Raw genomic sequence first — 15,776 nt, 5'->3', positions numbered from 1 at the left:
TAGCTAACTTTCTCCAGGGCTTGAACCTGTCATTGAAGTTCTTTATTAGGTCCTGTTGCACCATGGGAAAAGCTAGAAGTACCTTAGGCGAAGGCACCAGTCAGGCTCATGATAGCAAGCAGCCTCTTTTTTTATATCTAACTCATTACTGGTCCTAGATTCTCTCACTTCTCCCAAAACCTCTTCATCTTGGGATATTAAATATCTTATTCTGTCATTTTCATGTCAGGGGTCGAGAACACCCCTAATCTAAACCCAAAGTGAAGAAGCCGTGACAGGTGTCTCTTCAGGCCCATTTGTAATATAGTGACCCTGCAATCTTTTGCCAACTTTACCCCACATCTCTAAATTGTTTCTTCTTCAAGAAACCACAGACATACCTTATCTATAGAATCTAAAAACTCAACCAGTTCTTCAGTTTTCACCCTTACTCTTTGTGTTTTAAGCATATACTCTAAAGTCTGTCTGAATAAATCTTTGCTACTGCTCTGCCCCATATTTGCGCTACTTACCTCAAAGTTTGTCTGTGAAGTGGGTGACTTCAGCGAAACACTTCCACTTTGAGTGCTCTCCAAAGCAGAATGCATCACTTAACCCCTCATTTTCATGTCCCACTGTTCAGGTGTCATATTTCCCGGCCCACAGGGCAAGTTGAACAGGGTCTCTGAAAGAGGGTGTGCAGATTGAAGTGACAGAGACATGTATAATGGAGGCAAGACAAGTTCTGATCAAGGCTCAACTTCATTTAAGCAAGCACAGCTTATATAGTAAAACACCACAAGCTCTTGCACAATCTCACTTCCTCCTATCCCCCTAGCCAGGCTGAAAAGAATACATTCCCCTGAGTAGTTCCCTGTCAAAACTTCCTTGTCTCTTGGTTTTTTCCATTGTATGGATTTGGCTTCTTTGTCAAAAATCAAGTGTCCATATGTATGTGGGCTTATTTCTGGGTCTTCGATTAGATTCCATTGATCAACCAGACTATTTCTATGCTAGTACCATGCTGTTTTTATTACTGTTTCTCTGTAGTACAGCTTGAGATCTGGGATGGAGATACCTCTAGGAGATCTTTTATTGTACATGATCGTTTTTAGCTAATCTGGAATTTTTGTTTTTCTGTATGAAGTTGAGAATTGATCTTTCAAGGTCAGTAAAGAATTCCGTGCATATTTTGATGGGAATTGCATTGACTCTGTAGATTGCTTTAGGTAAGATTGTAATTTTTACTGTGTTGATTCTCCCAATCTAAGAGCACAGGAGACTTTTCCATCTTCTGAAATCTTCAAATTATTTCTTCAGAGTGTTGAAGTTTTCTCATACAAATCTTTCACTTTCTTGGTTAGAATTACACCAAGATACTTTATATTATCTGGGGCTATTTTGAAGGGCATAGTTTCCCCTCACTTCTTTCTCTGCCTGTTTGTCACTTGTATACAGGAGGGATGCTGATTGTCTTGAGTTCATTTTGTATCCAACCACTTTGCTGAAGGTGTTTATCAGCTGTAGGAGTTCCTTGATAGAATTATTTTGGGTCCCTCATGTATACTCTCATATCTTCTGGGTATAGTCATAATTTGACTTCTTTTCTCATTTGTATTCCTTTGATCTCCTTTGGTTATCTTATTGCTGTAGCTATGACTTCATGTACTATATTGAAGAGATACAGAGACAGCTTGACTTCAGTGGAATTGATTCAAGTTTCTCTCCATTTAGTTTGATGTTGGCTATAGGCTTGCTATATATTTATTATGTTGAGGTATGTGCCTTATATCCCTGCTTTCTGCAGGACTTTTAACATGAATGAGTGTTGGATTTTGTCAAATGCTTTTTCAGCATCTAAGGAGATGGTCATGTGAATTTTTTCTTTCACTTTCTTTATATGATGGATTATATTGATGGATTTCTGTGTATTAAACCATCCCTGCTTGCCTGGGATGAAGCCTACTTGATCGTAGTGAAGGATAGTTTTGATAAGTTCTTGAATTTCATTTGCGAGTATTTTATTTAGTATTTTTGCATCAATGTTAATAAGAGAAATTCATTTGAAATTCTCTTTCTTTGTTCAGTCTGTGGTTTAGGTACCACAGGCCTCACAGAATGAGTTTTGTAATGTTCCTTTTATTTCTATTTTACAGAATAGGTTGAAGAGAATTGGTATTATGCCCTACCTGGAGGTCTGGTAGAATTCTGCACTGAATCCATCTGTTCCTGTGCTTTTTTTTTTTTTGTTGGGAGACTTTTGATGACTGCCTCGATTTCTATAGGTGTGATATGACTATTCAATTTGTTTACTTGATCTTGATTCAAATTTGGTAGTTGGTAGTTATCAAGAAAATTGTCCATTTCATTTAGGTTTTCAAGTTTTGTGGCATATAGCCTTTTGAAGTAAGACCTGATGATTCTTTGGATTTCCTCAGTGTCTGTTGTTATGTCTCCCTTTTCATTTCTGATTTTGTTGATTTGAATACTCTCCCTCTGCCTTTTAGTTAGTTTGGCTAAAGGTTTCTCAATCTTGTTGGTTTTCTCAAAGAACCAACTCTTGGTTTCATTGATTCTTTCAATTGTTTTCTTTGTTTCCACTTTATAATTTCAGCCTTGAGTTTGATACTTTCTAGCTGTCTACTCCTCTTGGGCGTGTCTGCTTCTTTTTGTTCTAGAACTTTCAGAGGCGCTATTAAGTTGGTAGTATGAGATCTTTCCAGTTTCTTTATAAAGGCACTTAGTGCTATGAACACTGCTTTCATTGTGTTGCATACATTTGGGTATGTTGTGTCTTCAGTTTCATTGAATTCTAGGAAGTTTTTAATTTCTCTTTTTATTTCATCCCTTACACAGATGTCATTGAGTAGGGACTTGTTCAGTTTCCATGAGTTTGTAGACTTTCAGTTGTTTCTTTTGTTGTTGAGTTCCATCTTTAATCCATGGTGGTCTGATAAGATGTAAGGGATCATTTCAATTTTCTTGTATCAGTTGAGGTTTGCTTTGTTACCAAGTATGTGGTCAATTTTGGAGAAGGTTCTGTGAAGTGCTGAAAAGAAGATGTATTCTTTTGTGTTTGGGTGAAATGTTCTGTAGATATCAGGTCCATTTGTTTCATAATGTCTATTAGTTTCCTTGTTTCTCCATTTAGTTTCTGTCTTGCTGATCTGTCTATTGGGGAGGGAACGGTGTTGAAGTCTGCCACTATTAATGTGTAGTTTTCAATATGTGATTTAAATTTGAATAACGTTTCTTTTATGAATGTGGGTGCTCCTGCATTTAGGGCATAGATATTAAGAATTGAGACATCATCTTTGCATATTTTTTTCTTTGATGACGATGTAATGACCTTCCCCATCTCTTTTGATTAGTTTTGGCTGGAAGTCTATTTTATCAGTTACTAGAATGGTTACTCCAGTTTGCTTCTCGCATCCATTTGTTTGGAATACAGTTTTCCAACACTTTACTCTCAGGTATTGTTTACCTTTATTGTTGAAGTATGTTTCTTGTATGCAGCAGAATCCTGATTTTGAATCCATTCTGTAAGCCTGTGTCTTTTTACTGGGGAGTTGATGCCATTGATGTTAAATGATATTAATGACAAGTGGTTGCTTTCTCCTTCTGTCTTGATGGTGGTGGTGGTAAAGTGTCTGTGTTTTTGTGGATGTGGAATTGTTTATTTCCTGTGTTATTGTGGGTGCAATTAGCCTCTTGAGTTGGAGTTTTCCTTTTAATGCCTTCTGTAGGGCTGGATTTGTGGTTAGGTACTGATTAAACTTGGTTTTATCATGGTATATATTGTTTTCTCCATTTACAGTGATTGAAAGTTTGGCTGCATTGGCATCTGTGGTCTCTTAATGTTTGCATGACTTCTTTCCAGGCCCTTCTAGCTTTCATGTTGAGAAGTCATGTGTAATTCTGATGGGTTTACCTTTATATGTGACTTGACCTTTTTCTCTTGCACCTTTTAATATTCTTACCTTGTTCTGTACGTTTGATGTTTTGATTATTGTGTGGCGGGAGGATTTTCTTTTCTGGCTGATTCTATTTGGGAGTTCTTCAGGCTTCTTGTATGTTTATGGACATTTCTTTCTTTAAGTTGGGGAAGTTTTCTTCTATGATTTTGTTGAAAATGATTTCTGGGCCTTGGAGCTTGGAGTCTTCTCCTTTTACTCCTATTATTCTTAGATTTGGTCTTCTTATAGTGTCCCAGATTTCTTGGGTGTTTTGTGTCAGGAGCTTTTTAGTTATAATGTTTTCTTTGATTGATGTATTGATAACTTTGTATCTTGTACACATGAGACTCTCTCTTCCAACTCATGTATTCAGTTGGTGTGGCTTATGTCCGTCATTCCTGTTCTCTTCCCTATGTTTTCTAACTCTCAGATTGACTCAGCTTGTGTTTTCTTTGTTGCTTCTAATTCCCTCTTTAGATCTTGAGTATTCTTATTTATTTCTTTCTCCAGTTTGACTGAATTTTCCTATAATGATTTTAAGATTTATTCAATTCCTTCATCTGTTTGTATGTATTGTCCTCTGTTTCTTTGAGTGGTTTATTTTCCTCTTTCAAAGCCTCTATCAGTTTCATCACCTCAGATTTAAAATCTTCTCCTTATGCTTCATGGGTATTCATATCTCCAGGGCTTGCTGTGTTAGGATCACTGTTTTCCAGTGTTGTTGTATGGTTCTCAGTTTTGTTTCTAGTCTTCTTGTGCTGTCCTCTAGGTATCATGTTGTCTCTGGTTTTAGCAGGCCTAGAGATTCATCCATTGAGTTTTCTATCTGTGTTCCATGTTGGCCAGGCAGTTTGGGAACAAGCAAAGAGAGCTCCAATCCTAAGTTTGTTTTCTAGGGCTCTCCAGAAGCCTCTTCAAGATGTTGGACAGTGGGTTTAGAGCCTGCACCCAGCTCTGCTCAGCTGGGTTCCCTAACTGTATCCCAGTTGGGTCTGACATAATCCTGCTTTCTCAAGAGGGTGTGTGTAGGGCAGAGCTGTATCCAGGCACCAGCCACAATATACATTAGCCATCATCCTATGAGAAACTTCAGGCCTTGGTCTGTCTCCTCACATCCACCCGAAGCATTAATGGGTGTGGGCTGATATATTTCCAAGCCCAAATTTGCTCAGGTGCTCTACAGTCTTTTTCCAGATGGCAGAGCTCTGTCTACCTGCTGTGTTCCAGATGGACTAGGTCAATAATCTGCTGGCTAGGGGAGAGAGATTGGAGGTCAAAGCTGCTGGAAACAACAGCTAATGTGGGGTGTAGGCCACACAGGTCTCTGCTCTGTGACCTATGTGCATCAGGCCAATAGGCTGTAGGTGAATGGGGTGAGATCAGAGCCAGAAGCTGATATCAGGATAGCAGCTAATGAAGATTGTGGCCTGAGTTGCTTTGTGTCCTAACTGAGTCAAAGCTGTATGCTTCGGGTGGGTGGGCAGAGATCGACCCAGGCCTGAAGTTGCTCACAGGAGAGCAGCTAATGAATTTTTGGCCTGTGCAGCTCTCTGCTCTTCCTGTTTTTGTTGTTGTTGTTGTTGTTTTGGTGTGTGTCTGTGTGTATGTGTGTGTGTGTGTGTGTGTGTGTGTGTTGACTTTGTCTGAGCAATATGCTTCAGGTGGGTGTGAGGAGACAGACCAAGGCCTGAAGTAGTTCATCAGATGATGGCTAATGTGTATTGTGGCTGGTGCCTAGATTCAGCTCTGCCCTCCACACACCCTCTTGAGAAGGCAGGATTATGCTTATCTGCTCTGTGACCCAGCTAGGCTAGGCCAGCAAGCAGCTGGAATCTAAGTGGGATCAGAGCTCAAAGGTGTTTGGGTGCCCCCACACTTTCTCAGTATTCAGCTAATGTGAGTTGTGACTGTTGCCAGGACTCAGTTCTGCCTATCCACCGCTCCCTGTCCTGGATCCGGCAAGCAGTAGATGGGCAGTGAGAGCCCTAGATACCCTCAGTCCTTCCTTCCCAGATCTAGCAAGCAGTAGACATAGATGGGCAGTGTGAGCCCCAAGCTGCATGGATAATCCACAGTCCTTCCCAAGATGCTGGCTAAGGTGGGCTTTCTCCAAGGATTTTTCTGTTGTTTAGCTGGGTGGCTAGGGGTTGGACCCACTCATGCCACACACAGTGTGGACCCCTCACACCTGGGAGTCAGCAGCACTGTTGTTTTTTAGCTCTCAGTTTCGTCTTTAGGTTGCTGTGCAGTTCTGGTTTTCCTGCTAATTAGACGCAGTATATAATGGTGCCACCATTTTGAGTCTTCCCCACTAAACAGCTTTTAATGTTTCTAGGCCATTTGTATTTTGTCATTTGAGAACTTAGTGACATGCCATAATTCTTTTTTTAAAGATTTATTTATTTATTATTATGTATACAGTGCTCTGCTTGCATGTACATCTGCAGGCCAGAAGAGGTCTTCAGATCACATTATAAATGGTTACGAGCCACCATGTACTTGCTGGGAATTGAACTCATGACCTCTGTGAAAGCAGCCAGTGCTCTTAACCACTGAGCCATTTCTTCACCCCAAAACTCTTAATTGAGTTTTTTTGTTAATGCTTAGTTTTTTGGATTCTTTTGTGTTCTAGATACTAGCCCTCTATGAGATATAGACCTTGTAAAGAATTTTTCTTATTCTAAAGACTGTTTCTTCACTCAATGATGATATCTTTTGCTCTGTAGAAGCTTTTAATTTCAGATCTCATTGTCTTAATGCCTGCAACTACTAGAGTTCTGTTCAGAAAGTCCTTATCTGCATCTAAAAGTTTAAGTATATTCCCTACCTTTTCCACTAACAGATTTAATGTATTGGGTCTTATGTTGAGTCCCTTGATCCATTTAACGTAGAGTTTTGTTCATGCTACATTTTTACATTCCTTTACAGTTCAACCAACATTATTAATTGAAGATGATGCCTTTTTCTCTAATATATATTTTTGGCCTTTTTGTTGAAAATGGGGTGACTGTAAGAGGGTAGAATTGTATCTGGGTCCTCAGTTCTACTAATTGGTGTGTCAATTTTGATGATGGTACCATGCTGTTTTTTATTGCTATTCTTCTATAATATTACTTGAAATTAAGAGTCCCTCCAGCAGACTGTTTACTTTTCAAAATTGATTTGATTATCCTAGGGCTTTCTACAAGTTTTAAGATTTATTTTTCTATTTCTCTGAAGTATTCCCCTGGACCTCTGATTATGACCACATATTGCATTGAATCTGTAGCTTAGTTAGTATATGGACATTTTCACTATGTTGATCCTACCAGTCCGTAAGCATGTGAGGTCTTTCCATCTTTTCTTAACTTCTTTAATTTCTTCCTTCAGCATCTTAAAATTTTCATTATAAAATATGTCTTTAACTTCTTTTTTATATTTATTCCAAAATACTTTAATTTTTTTGAGACGTCTTACTTTGTAACTCTGACTGGCTTGTAATTCACTGTAGAGACCATTCTGTCATCAAACTGGTGAAGATATATGCCTGTGACTGTTTCCTCAGAGCTAGGATAAAAAGCATAGTAGGAAAAATAAGCTTTTACGTATTTATTTTTTTTTTACCTTTGTGGTGATGATTTGAATGGGAATGGCCTCCATAGGTTCACATATTTGAATGTTTATTTCCCTAGTCAGTAGAACTATTTAGGGAGGATTAGGAGTTGTGCCACTGCTGAAAGAGAAATGTCACTGGGGGTAGACTTTGAGACTTAAAAAGAGAGATCTGTGCAAAATGGCTCTCTCTCTGCCTTATGATTGTGTTTCAAGATGTATGTTCTCAGCTACTTCTCAAATGCCATGTCTGCCTGTCTATTGTTCATGCTCCGCATTATAATGGTAATGAACTCTAACTCGATATAACTTCTCTCTTTTGTAAGTTGCTTTGGTCATAGTGTTTTGTCAGGGCAATAGAGAAGTAACTAAGACAGAAATTGTACCAGGGAGTAGGTTGTTGTGGTAACAGGCCTGACCATGCCGCTTTTTGGAGGGATATAGAAGATCTTGAGACTTTGGACTAAGAACATGGTTGAATGCTGTAAATGGAGCTTAATCTGTGGACCAGTTCAAGAGATTTCAGAAAAGAACAACATTAGCAACTTGGTTAGAGGTTGTTCTGGTGATATTTTGGATAAACTCAAGAGATTTCAGATGGAAATAATATTAGCAATTTGGCTAGAGGGTGTTCTGGTGATATTTTGGATAAGATTATGGATGACTCTTGCCCTTATCACAAGAGTCTTAATGAGGCTAAATTGAAGGGTTTTAGATCAATTTCATTTTCAGAGGATTTCAAATATTGACTGTGTTATGTGGTTATTAGCGACCACTCTTATGCAGATATACAATGAAAAAGAACAAGCAGGGCAACAAAAAATTACAAAATACATATGTGGTTTGAAAGAAAAAGGCCACCATGAAATTTTATCTTTGAGCCTTGGTTTGTGCTGAAAGAGATATGGAGAAATGGAATAAAGGAAGTGGTGATGACAGAGCAAGATCCCATGCAGCTAATCCTGCAACTGTGAAAAGGAATAAGGTATTTTATGTTTCCAAAGAGCAACAACAAATCACACCATATTTAAGTTTAATTCAAGGAGGGAGCTGGGTCCTTCCCAAGCAAGCAGCAGAACTTGGGAGCTTTGGTCTGGTGGTCTGGCTTAGATCTAAGAAGGATACAAGAGTAAAGAGCTTGTGGAATCTTTCCACACCATTAAGAAAAGCTGCTGAGGCAAGAAGTGTGTCAGGGAAGTCTCTGCATGGAGGCCCAGAGAGACCATTGCATGAAGTTGTGAAAGTGAAGCCTGGGTTGTTTTGGTGACTCCAGGATGTTGGAGATAACAAAACTGTAGGATACGTACCAAGGAGATCTTCACACAGTGAGGGGGAAAGTTGAAGAGAGAAATGTGTTGCAGTCAACCAAACTGTAAGGGCAGAGCTATCTAAGCCCTTGGATGTCTGACACAGAACTGCAGGATTTGGAGGTTTCCCTGCTAGGTTTCCATCTCTGGTCCAGTGTTCCATTGCTATGCCCCTATTAATCTCACTTGGAACGGTAATGTGTATTCTGTGCCATTGCATGTTGTCTATGTGCAATTTCCTTTTGATTTTACAGGGGCTTACAGTTAAAAATTACCTCAAATCTTCGAAGAGAATTTGCACATTTAAACATTCTTGATATTGAAAGACTATGGAAAGTTTTGGAGTTGAAATAAATACATTTTGCATTATGATACGGCTACAAGCCTATGGGAACCACAGAGTGGAATATGGGGGAAAGAGAATGACACCCATAGGCTCATAGAGTTGATGACTATTTTGTCCCCAGTTGCTGGAACTGTTTGAGAAGGGTTTGAAAGTATGACTTTCTTAGAGAAAACATGTCACTGAAGGTGGGAGTGGAAGTTTTAAAAGTCTACACCATTCCAGGTTAGGGTGCACTCTCTCTCTCTCTCTCTCTCTCTCTCTCTCTCTCTCTCTCTCTCTCTCTCTCTCTCCCTCTCCCTCTCTTTCTCTCCCTCTCCCTCCCCACTTTCTCTGCCTGCCTGTGTTCCTTCCTGATTCATGTGCATGGATTATATGCAGTGGCTCAGCTACTGATCCGGCACCATGCCTGCCAACCTATTGTCATGCTCCTCACCCTGATGGCCATGGACTCTAACCCTGTGGAACTGTGATCTCACAGATTAAATGTTTTCTTTTGCAGTGGCCTTTTTGCTTTGTCATGTCAAAGGAAAAGTAACTAAAACAGCATTCTAATAAATTGTATTTGAGCTGTTGAAGATAATCTCTTTTTCCCCCTGTAGTATTGTCTCCTGAGGTACATGCCATGTCAGAAATGAAAAGTTTTACTGAAACTTCTGAGAATTCATCAGTATGCGACTCTATGTGTCCTGCATGTACTTCAGTCTTCAAGAGTGTTTCTGAGATTGTGTCAAATACCTCAAGTACATCTGTAGTTGTGAAAAAGCCATCTACCTCTAAGACTTATAAGCATGTTAAATTTCAATGGAAGAAGAAAAGTGAAGGTATATTCAAGAGCAGTGTTTCTCAGTCAGTGTTTTTTATCTTTTTCCTTAAAGATTCCATGTCCAATATCGCTCCCTGAGCACCTCTTAAAATTACAAAATTAGAGATGTCACATTCTCTCTTTCACACCATTGCCAGGAACAATCATGTATGGCTGTTCCTATCGTCATGGTATGACAAGACTGAATCTGAAGGTCTGAATCACCAACCATATTTGATAGAGGCTTCTCAGACTAATAGTTCTCAAGCAGTTTTAAACATTTCCTGAGGTCCTGTGAGAACTTTAAAGCCTTTCATGACTCTAAGGCCAAGAAGGACACATTTCTTCTCCTTACTTCTGATGTGATGTACTATCTGTTGAGACCTTTCCTAGTACTAGCTTATGTGTGGCTCTGGCATCCTGTTTTTGTAACACACCATTCTCTATTCACCACATCTTCTACCATTCTTTTAGGTCTACCAGGAAAGGTGTCATCTTATTTCTGTAAAAAGTTCATATAGGCTTTCCTGCTGCAACAACTTGCTCCTTTAAGGGTTAAGAGTGCAAGAGAGTAAAGGAATACGTGTTCTATCCATTTTCTCTAGATTGGGTTGATCAGTGAAGGATGTAGAAAGCAAGTAACCCCATTCGTTCTTATACCATGGATGCTTTCTATGACCCAACCTTATGAGACACTTCTGTGGCACATTTGATGTCATCTTTTCTATCCCCCCACCTTCTGTAGTGATTGTTTCTGTTTTTAAAGTGATATGGTTTAACAAATGTCTAAAGGTTGATCCCTATTCCATGAGAACTAACAGGAAATGTTAGTTCTAAGTATGTTCACTAAATGTCAACTTGTGAAAAATCCTTTCTTAGTAAAATGATTTAAAAGATTGTTTCTAATGCTAGTTATCTGACTTTCAAATGTATATGTAATACTACTGGCAATGGTAGGAATGAAGAGACAAATAGTAATGACATTTCTTATTAGTACTTTTATCATCATTATGTGACATTATGTGCCAAGCACATTTTTATATGGCTGCATACATATTATTTCAAAACTTCCTTGAAGACTTGGTGGTGGTAAATATTTTTAGTGAAAAAAATTTCAGAAGTCACTTGTTGATGGCAAAAGATAGCTGAGCCAAACCTTGAATCCAGACACTGACTGCCTGCAACTCTAGAGAAGAGATAACCATTCTATTGCAAAGATGTCTAGAGTTGTCATTGTTTTCTTTCAGGTCTTATAATTTTTAGTATACGTTCAATTTTCCACTGAAGCTTATACAACTCCTTTTGATTCCTCCACCTCTATTTGAATTTTAAAAATTACTGACTTTTACATTATGAAGAAATTCTAGTAACAGCTAGGAGAAATACAATCACTTTATTTGAGCTATATTTATTGATATGTCAATCTATAGAGCCTGGACAAAGTATTACTGAACTTTTCTCATGAAGAATTTGTTTCATATATTCTTTGAGTAATAACCATGTAGTATTTTCAGCCACCTCTGATTATTTTGAAGATATAATCCCAATTTTGTTCCAGTAATAGAGTAGAAACAGAAGACATTATGGTCGTATTTTAATGCCAGAAACCATACCTTTACATATACTTTATCTGTAGTTACATGTCATGCAAGACATAACTATATCAGATTCTGATGACAGAAACCTCTTTAAAACTTGGGTTGTTTAGAAATATGATTAACCTTGTAAGTATTTTAATGTTTGTGCCATTAGTGAGTTAAAGATAACTGTTCTAATTGTCCTAACTCCCAAATGGAGCAGCATTGTCAGTAGACTTGACTAGCTTGCAGCATATGGGTTATAACTTTCCCAGGATAGCTGAGAATGTGTTCCAGTAGATTTGTAATGACATCACATTGCAGTGTCAGAATGTTAGACACTGCCAGCTGCTACATTATCACCAGTTTTACCTGAATTGATGAAGTCTGGAAATATTTTATTTATTTTTTATGACATGTTTAGTAGAGAATTCATTTCACTTTACAGTTGTGGTTTTGAAATGAAAAGAAAAATATATAGCTACACATACAAAACAATTATATTTTCAATTGTCTTTAATTTGTACTCTTTTGGGGCTAAATACTTAAAGTACTCATAAATTTTCCATGACCCGGACAATGGAAGAGAAAGGATATACCTTTGACTAATCCATACCCAAAAATATAAACATGTCTTCGAGGCAAAGTTCAGCAAAGTTAAAAAAAACCTTTAATTATCATCACACACCAACAGAAGGAAGTTGAGGATTCTACTTGAGTTAATGAGTGTTTGAATACAAAGAAATTTCTATACAACTTAGTAAACAGCACCTCTAAAACTTTAGTTATGTGTTGTCTCATTTCCTTTTTATTAAACATGTATTGCCATTCAGTGAAGCATGAAAGAGGGATCAAATAAAAATACTAAAGCTACTTTGTGAGCTAACATAGTTGGAAATAATTTTGTTTTTCAACCATTGAACTTAATATTGGTGGGGATTCATGCTAAAATCAGCCACTGAGATGATAATCTAAAGTATAAAAGTATGCTAAAATATCCATACTGATTATTGAGGAGAATGGTCCAAAAACCTAATTTCTATCTCAGACATAATGGGGTTACTGAAATACATTTGGTTAAATTTGAACAAATAGAAGGAATTATAAACCTGTAAACTTGAGAGAGTTCACATTATACTTAACTAAATAAAGTCACCTTAAAAGAAAATATAATAAAAGACCAATCTTTGAAAACTTCTTAGATCTGTTTAAAGACAGCAGTCTGGATTTAGTTAAGATTATTCTAATTTGTTCTAAGTAGCACTGTTTCCTGTATTGCTTGTGACCTAAGAGGCCTTGGACTGCTACACTTGTTTCATGATCATTAAAGCTTCAAGGTATCTTATGAAGCAAAGCTGTTTCTGCTCTTTGTGGGAGGTCCACTGACACATCCTTATGCAGCCTCCGATCATCTTCATTTAGGCTATTGTGAGACTTTACAACTAAGATCTCCAAGTCCTTACTTAAGTACTTCAGAGACGGTTCCAAGAGTGAAAACATTGCTTTCTGCCTAACATATCTCCTTTTAGGATTATGATCTGGCAAAGCATGATTTGTTTTTTTTTTTCTCCCTCCCATGAAGCTTCAAGTTATATAGCTGTACCTGATCCCAGTGTCTTGAAACAAGGCTTCTGTAAGGACCCTTCAACCTGGTCTGTGGATGAAGTGATACAGTTTATGAAACATAGAGATCCTCACATATCAGGCCCCCTCGCCGACCTCTTCAGGCAACATGTAATGTATCTTTTTGTCCAGTATTCCTGTTGCCCTAATGCCATTGAATGACCTCTGTGCAGACCCTTCAGTTTGATACTGAGTTGTGTGGATGGTGGGAAACCCTATCAACTGATCTTTTTCATTTGTGAGACAGGTTACTTTGCCCAACATTTGGGCCTTAAGTGGTAGGTTAAGTGTCTGTTCTTACATGGCTATCTAAGTATCTAGTTCACTAAGCAGCTTCAGGTTTTCAAGAGGTGGTATTACAGCATTGCCACACTCATGAAGACCACTCCTTCCTGTGATGACAAATACAAGAATCTTCCCCAGACCTATTCTACTCTAGGACTACGAATAGGAGTTGATCTACAGCAAAGACCAGGGTAGCCTTCTAGTGATATCCAGTGAAACCAGCAACTCCATTATAATATGAATACCAAATAATGGGCTTCTATAACATAAATTGTATAATTACAATAATAAAAAATTTCAAAAGGGTTCCCTGTGACTGCTAAGTAATGTGTTCACAATATTTTCTAACATAAAGCTACTGATTTCATGTCTCCTGTACACTTTTACGTGTGTGTGTCTGCACATGTGTGTACATGTACAGATACACATGTGTATGTGTCTATGAGGAACAGAGGGCAAAAATCTCAAGTGCCATTTTCAGGAAGGCTATGTAGCCTTCTTTGAGACAAGGTCCCTCGCTGCGCTCTGGAGGCTCATCAGTTAGGTTACACTGACTGGCCAGGGTGTCCCAGGGATTGTCATCTCTCCAGTGCTTGCACTACAGTAGATGCCACCATGTCTGGCATCTTACATGGAGTCTGGAGATCCAACTCCAGCCTAAGTGTTTACAAGGCAAGTGTTTTACTGACTGAGCAATCCTTCCCAGCCCAAGGTCCACAAATATTGGCTTTAAGTAAGTCAGAATTTGTCTCAGCACTTCAGTAGCTTCAGACTGCTGATTAGCTTTCAACAAGAAGATGAATGTGATTATAGCACATTTACACGTTGCATGAATGCTGACATACTCCTTTCCTTTCTCAGGAAGTTAATAACAATAAATTCATTTCTACTATTCAGTCTTTAGCCATTTGTCATGGATATATAGCAGTGTTTTGTTCACTACACAGGAAAGTCATAATTTGATTCTTAGGACATTGTTAGAAGTACTGGGTTAAACCTTTTAATTTAAATATAAAATTATCCAATGAGGTCCCACTTCCCAAACCAAATTTCATAAAAACATATCCAGAGAATATAAATTTATATCTCTGATGGACAATATTATGTCTTATACATTCTTACATATAAAGAACTTGATCAGCTGTGGAAGGGTTCTTACTATATTGTTCTTCTTCTGTCTGTAGGAAATTGATGGAAAAGCCCTGCTTCTACTGAAGAGTGAGATGATGATGAAGTACATGGGGCTGAAACTAGGACCAGCATTAAAACTATGTTACTACATTGAAAAACTTAAAGAAGCTAATTATAATTGAATGCAAATTTAGTTTAGAGATAAGTCTCAGGTATTCTGAAAACCTTTTACTTTAAAAGTAGTTTTCCTATCAGTTTCTATTTTATAGGTTTTTATAAATTTTTTTATCAAAATTGTACAGTTATATTGACGGTATATTCTTACTCTTTAAATACAATTCAATATGTTTGTGTTAGCATTCTTCCAACTGAGTATTCATTATTTATGTGTTTAATTATTTTTTACGAGTGTTTTTCATGTAGCCATCAGAGGAAAACTGTTTATTTTGATTTCTCTTTATATCTAGAACCAAACAATTAAACCCCAATGGGGACAATACCAACAACTTAACCTCTATTACACAAACATGCAAACTTTTCCTCAAAAAAGAATTTAAAGATGCACTTACAGTCTCTTCTTCTTCTCAATTATTTTGTATGTCTGATTTTACAGTGTTTTGTTCATGATCTACTGCTACTACTAGAAAGGGAGAGCCATATAAATTGTGTTCCTTTCCGCCTGTGCCCTTGGTATTGTATTTGCTCATAATAAAGGGAGAAAAGCAAGTTTATACGTATACACAATGTAGTATTTGATATTTTTATAATGTTGGATAGAGTAAATAATTTTGTACAAGAGATGTATATTCTATGAGAGTGAATTGAATAGAAGTGGGTAAACTTTATACCTATTTTACAATTTTATGTATTTTTGCTAATCTTAAGCATTAGACGTTCAATTCTGACATTTCTATTTCCAAGATATTTGTGTCCAGATTTTAAAAATTTGTGTTTTTTCATTACTCATACAGATACTTTAGCATATTTGTACACTATTCTGTATCTGTGAGAATACATAAGTAACTTTTTAAATTTAATATGGCACTTTACACTGCTGCAAAGTCAATAAAGAACTATATGTAGATGTTTAGTCCATAAAAAACCTGGATATCCTTTAGTTCTCACCAATATCTCTTAGTAGTCAGGGGATAAGAAGCTCCATAGATTGGCTCCCACACA

At 37.6% G+C, this 15,776-nt stretch overlaps 1 protein-coding gene across 1 annotated transcript in view; it reads left to right on the top strand.

Moving 5' to 3' along the window:
- The window catches only part of Scml2 (Scm polycomb group protein like 2), a 112,521-nt gene extending 97,283 nt beyond the window's left edge, over positions 1–15,238 (top strand). The window contains exons 12-14 of the mRNA XM_051141724.1: positions 9,779–10,000; positions 13,141–13,292; positions 14,651–15,238. Of these exons, the coding sequence (XP_050997681.1) occupies positions 9,779–10,000; positions 13,141–13,292; positions 14,651–14,779 (503 nt within the window). The 3' untranslated portion in view covers positions 14,780–15,238. The remainder of the gene's footprint in view (positions 1–9,778; positions 10,001–13,140; positions 13,293–14,650) is intronic.
- Positions 15,239–15,776: the final 538 nt, after the last annotated feature.

This window comes from Acomys russatus, chromosome X (assembly GCF_903995435.1).
Source record: "Acomys russatus chromosome X, mAcoRus1.1, whole genome shotgun sequence".
Classification (NCBI taxonomy): domain Eukaryota; kingdom Metazoa; phylum Chordata; class Mammalia; order Rodentia; family Muridae; genus Acomys; species Acomys russatus.
The sequence above is the reverse complement of the archived record's forward strand: the minus strand, read 5'-3'. Positions and strand labels throughout refer to the sequence as shown.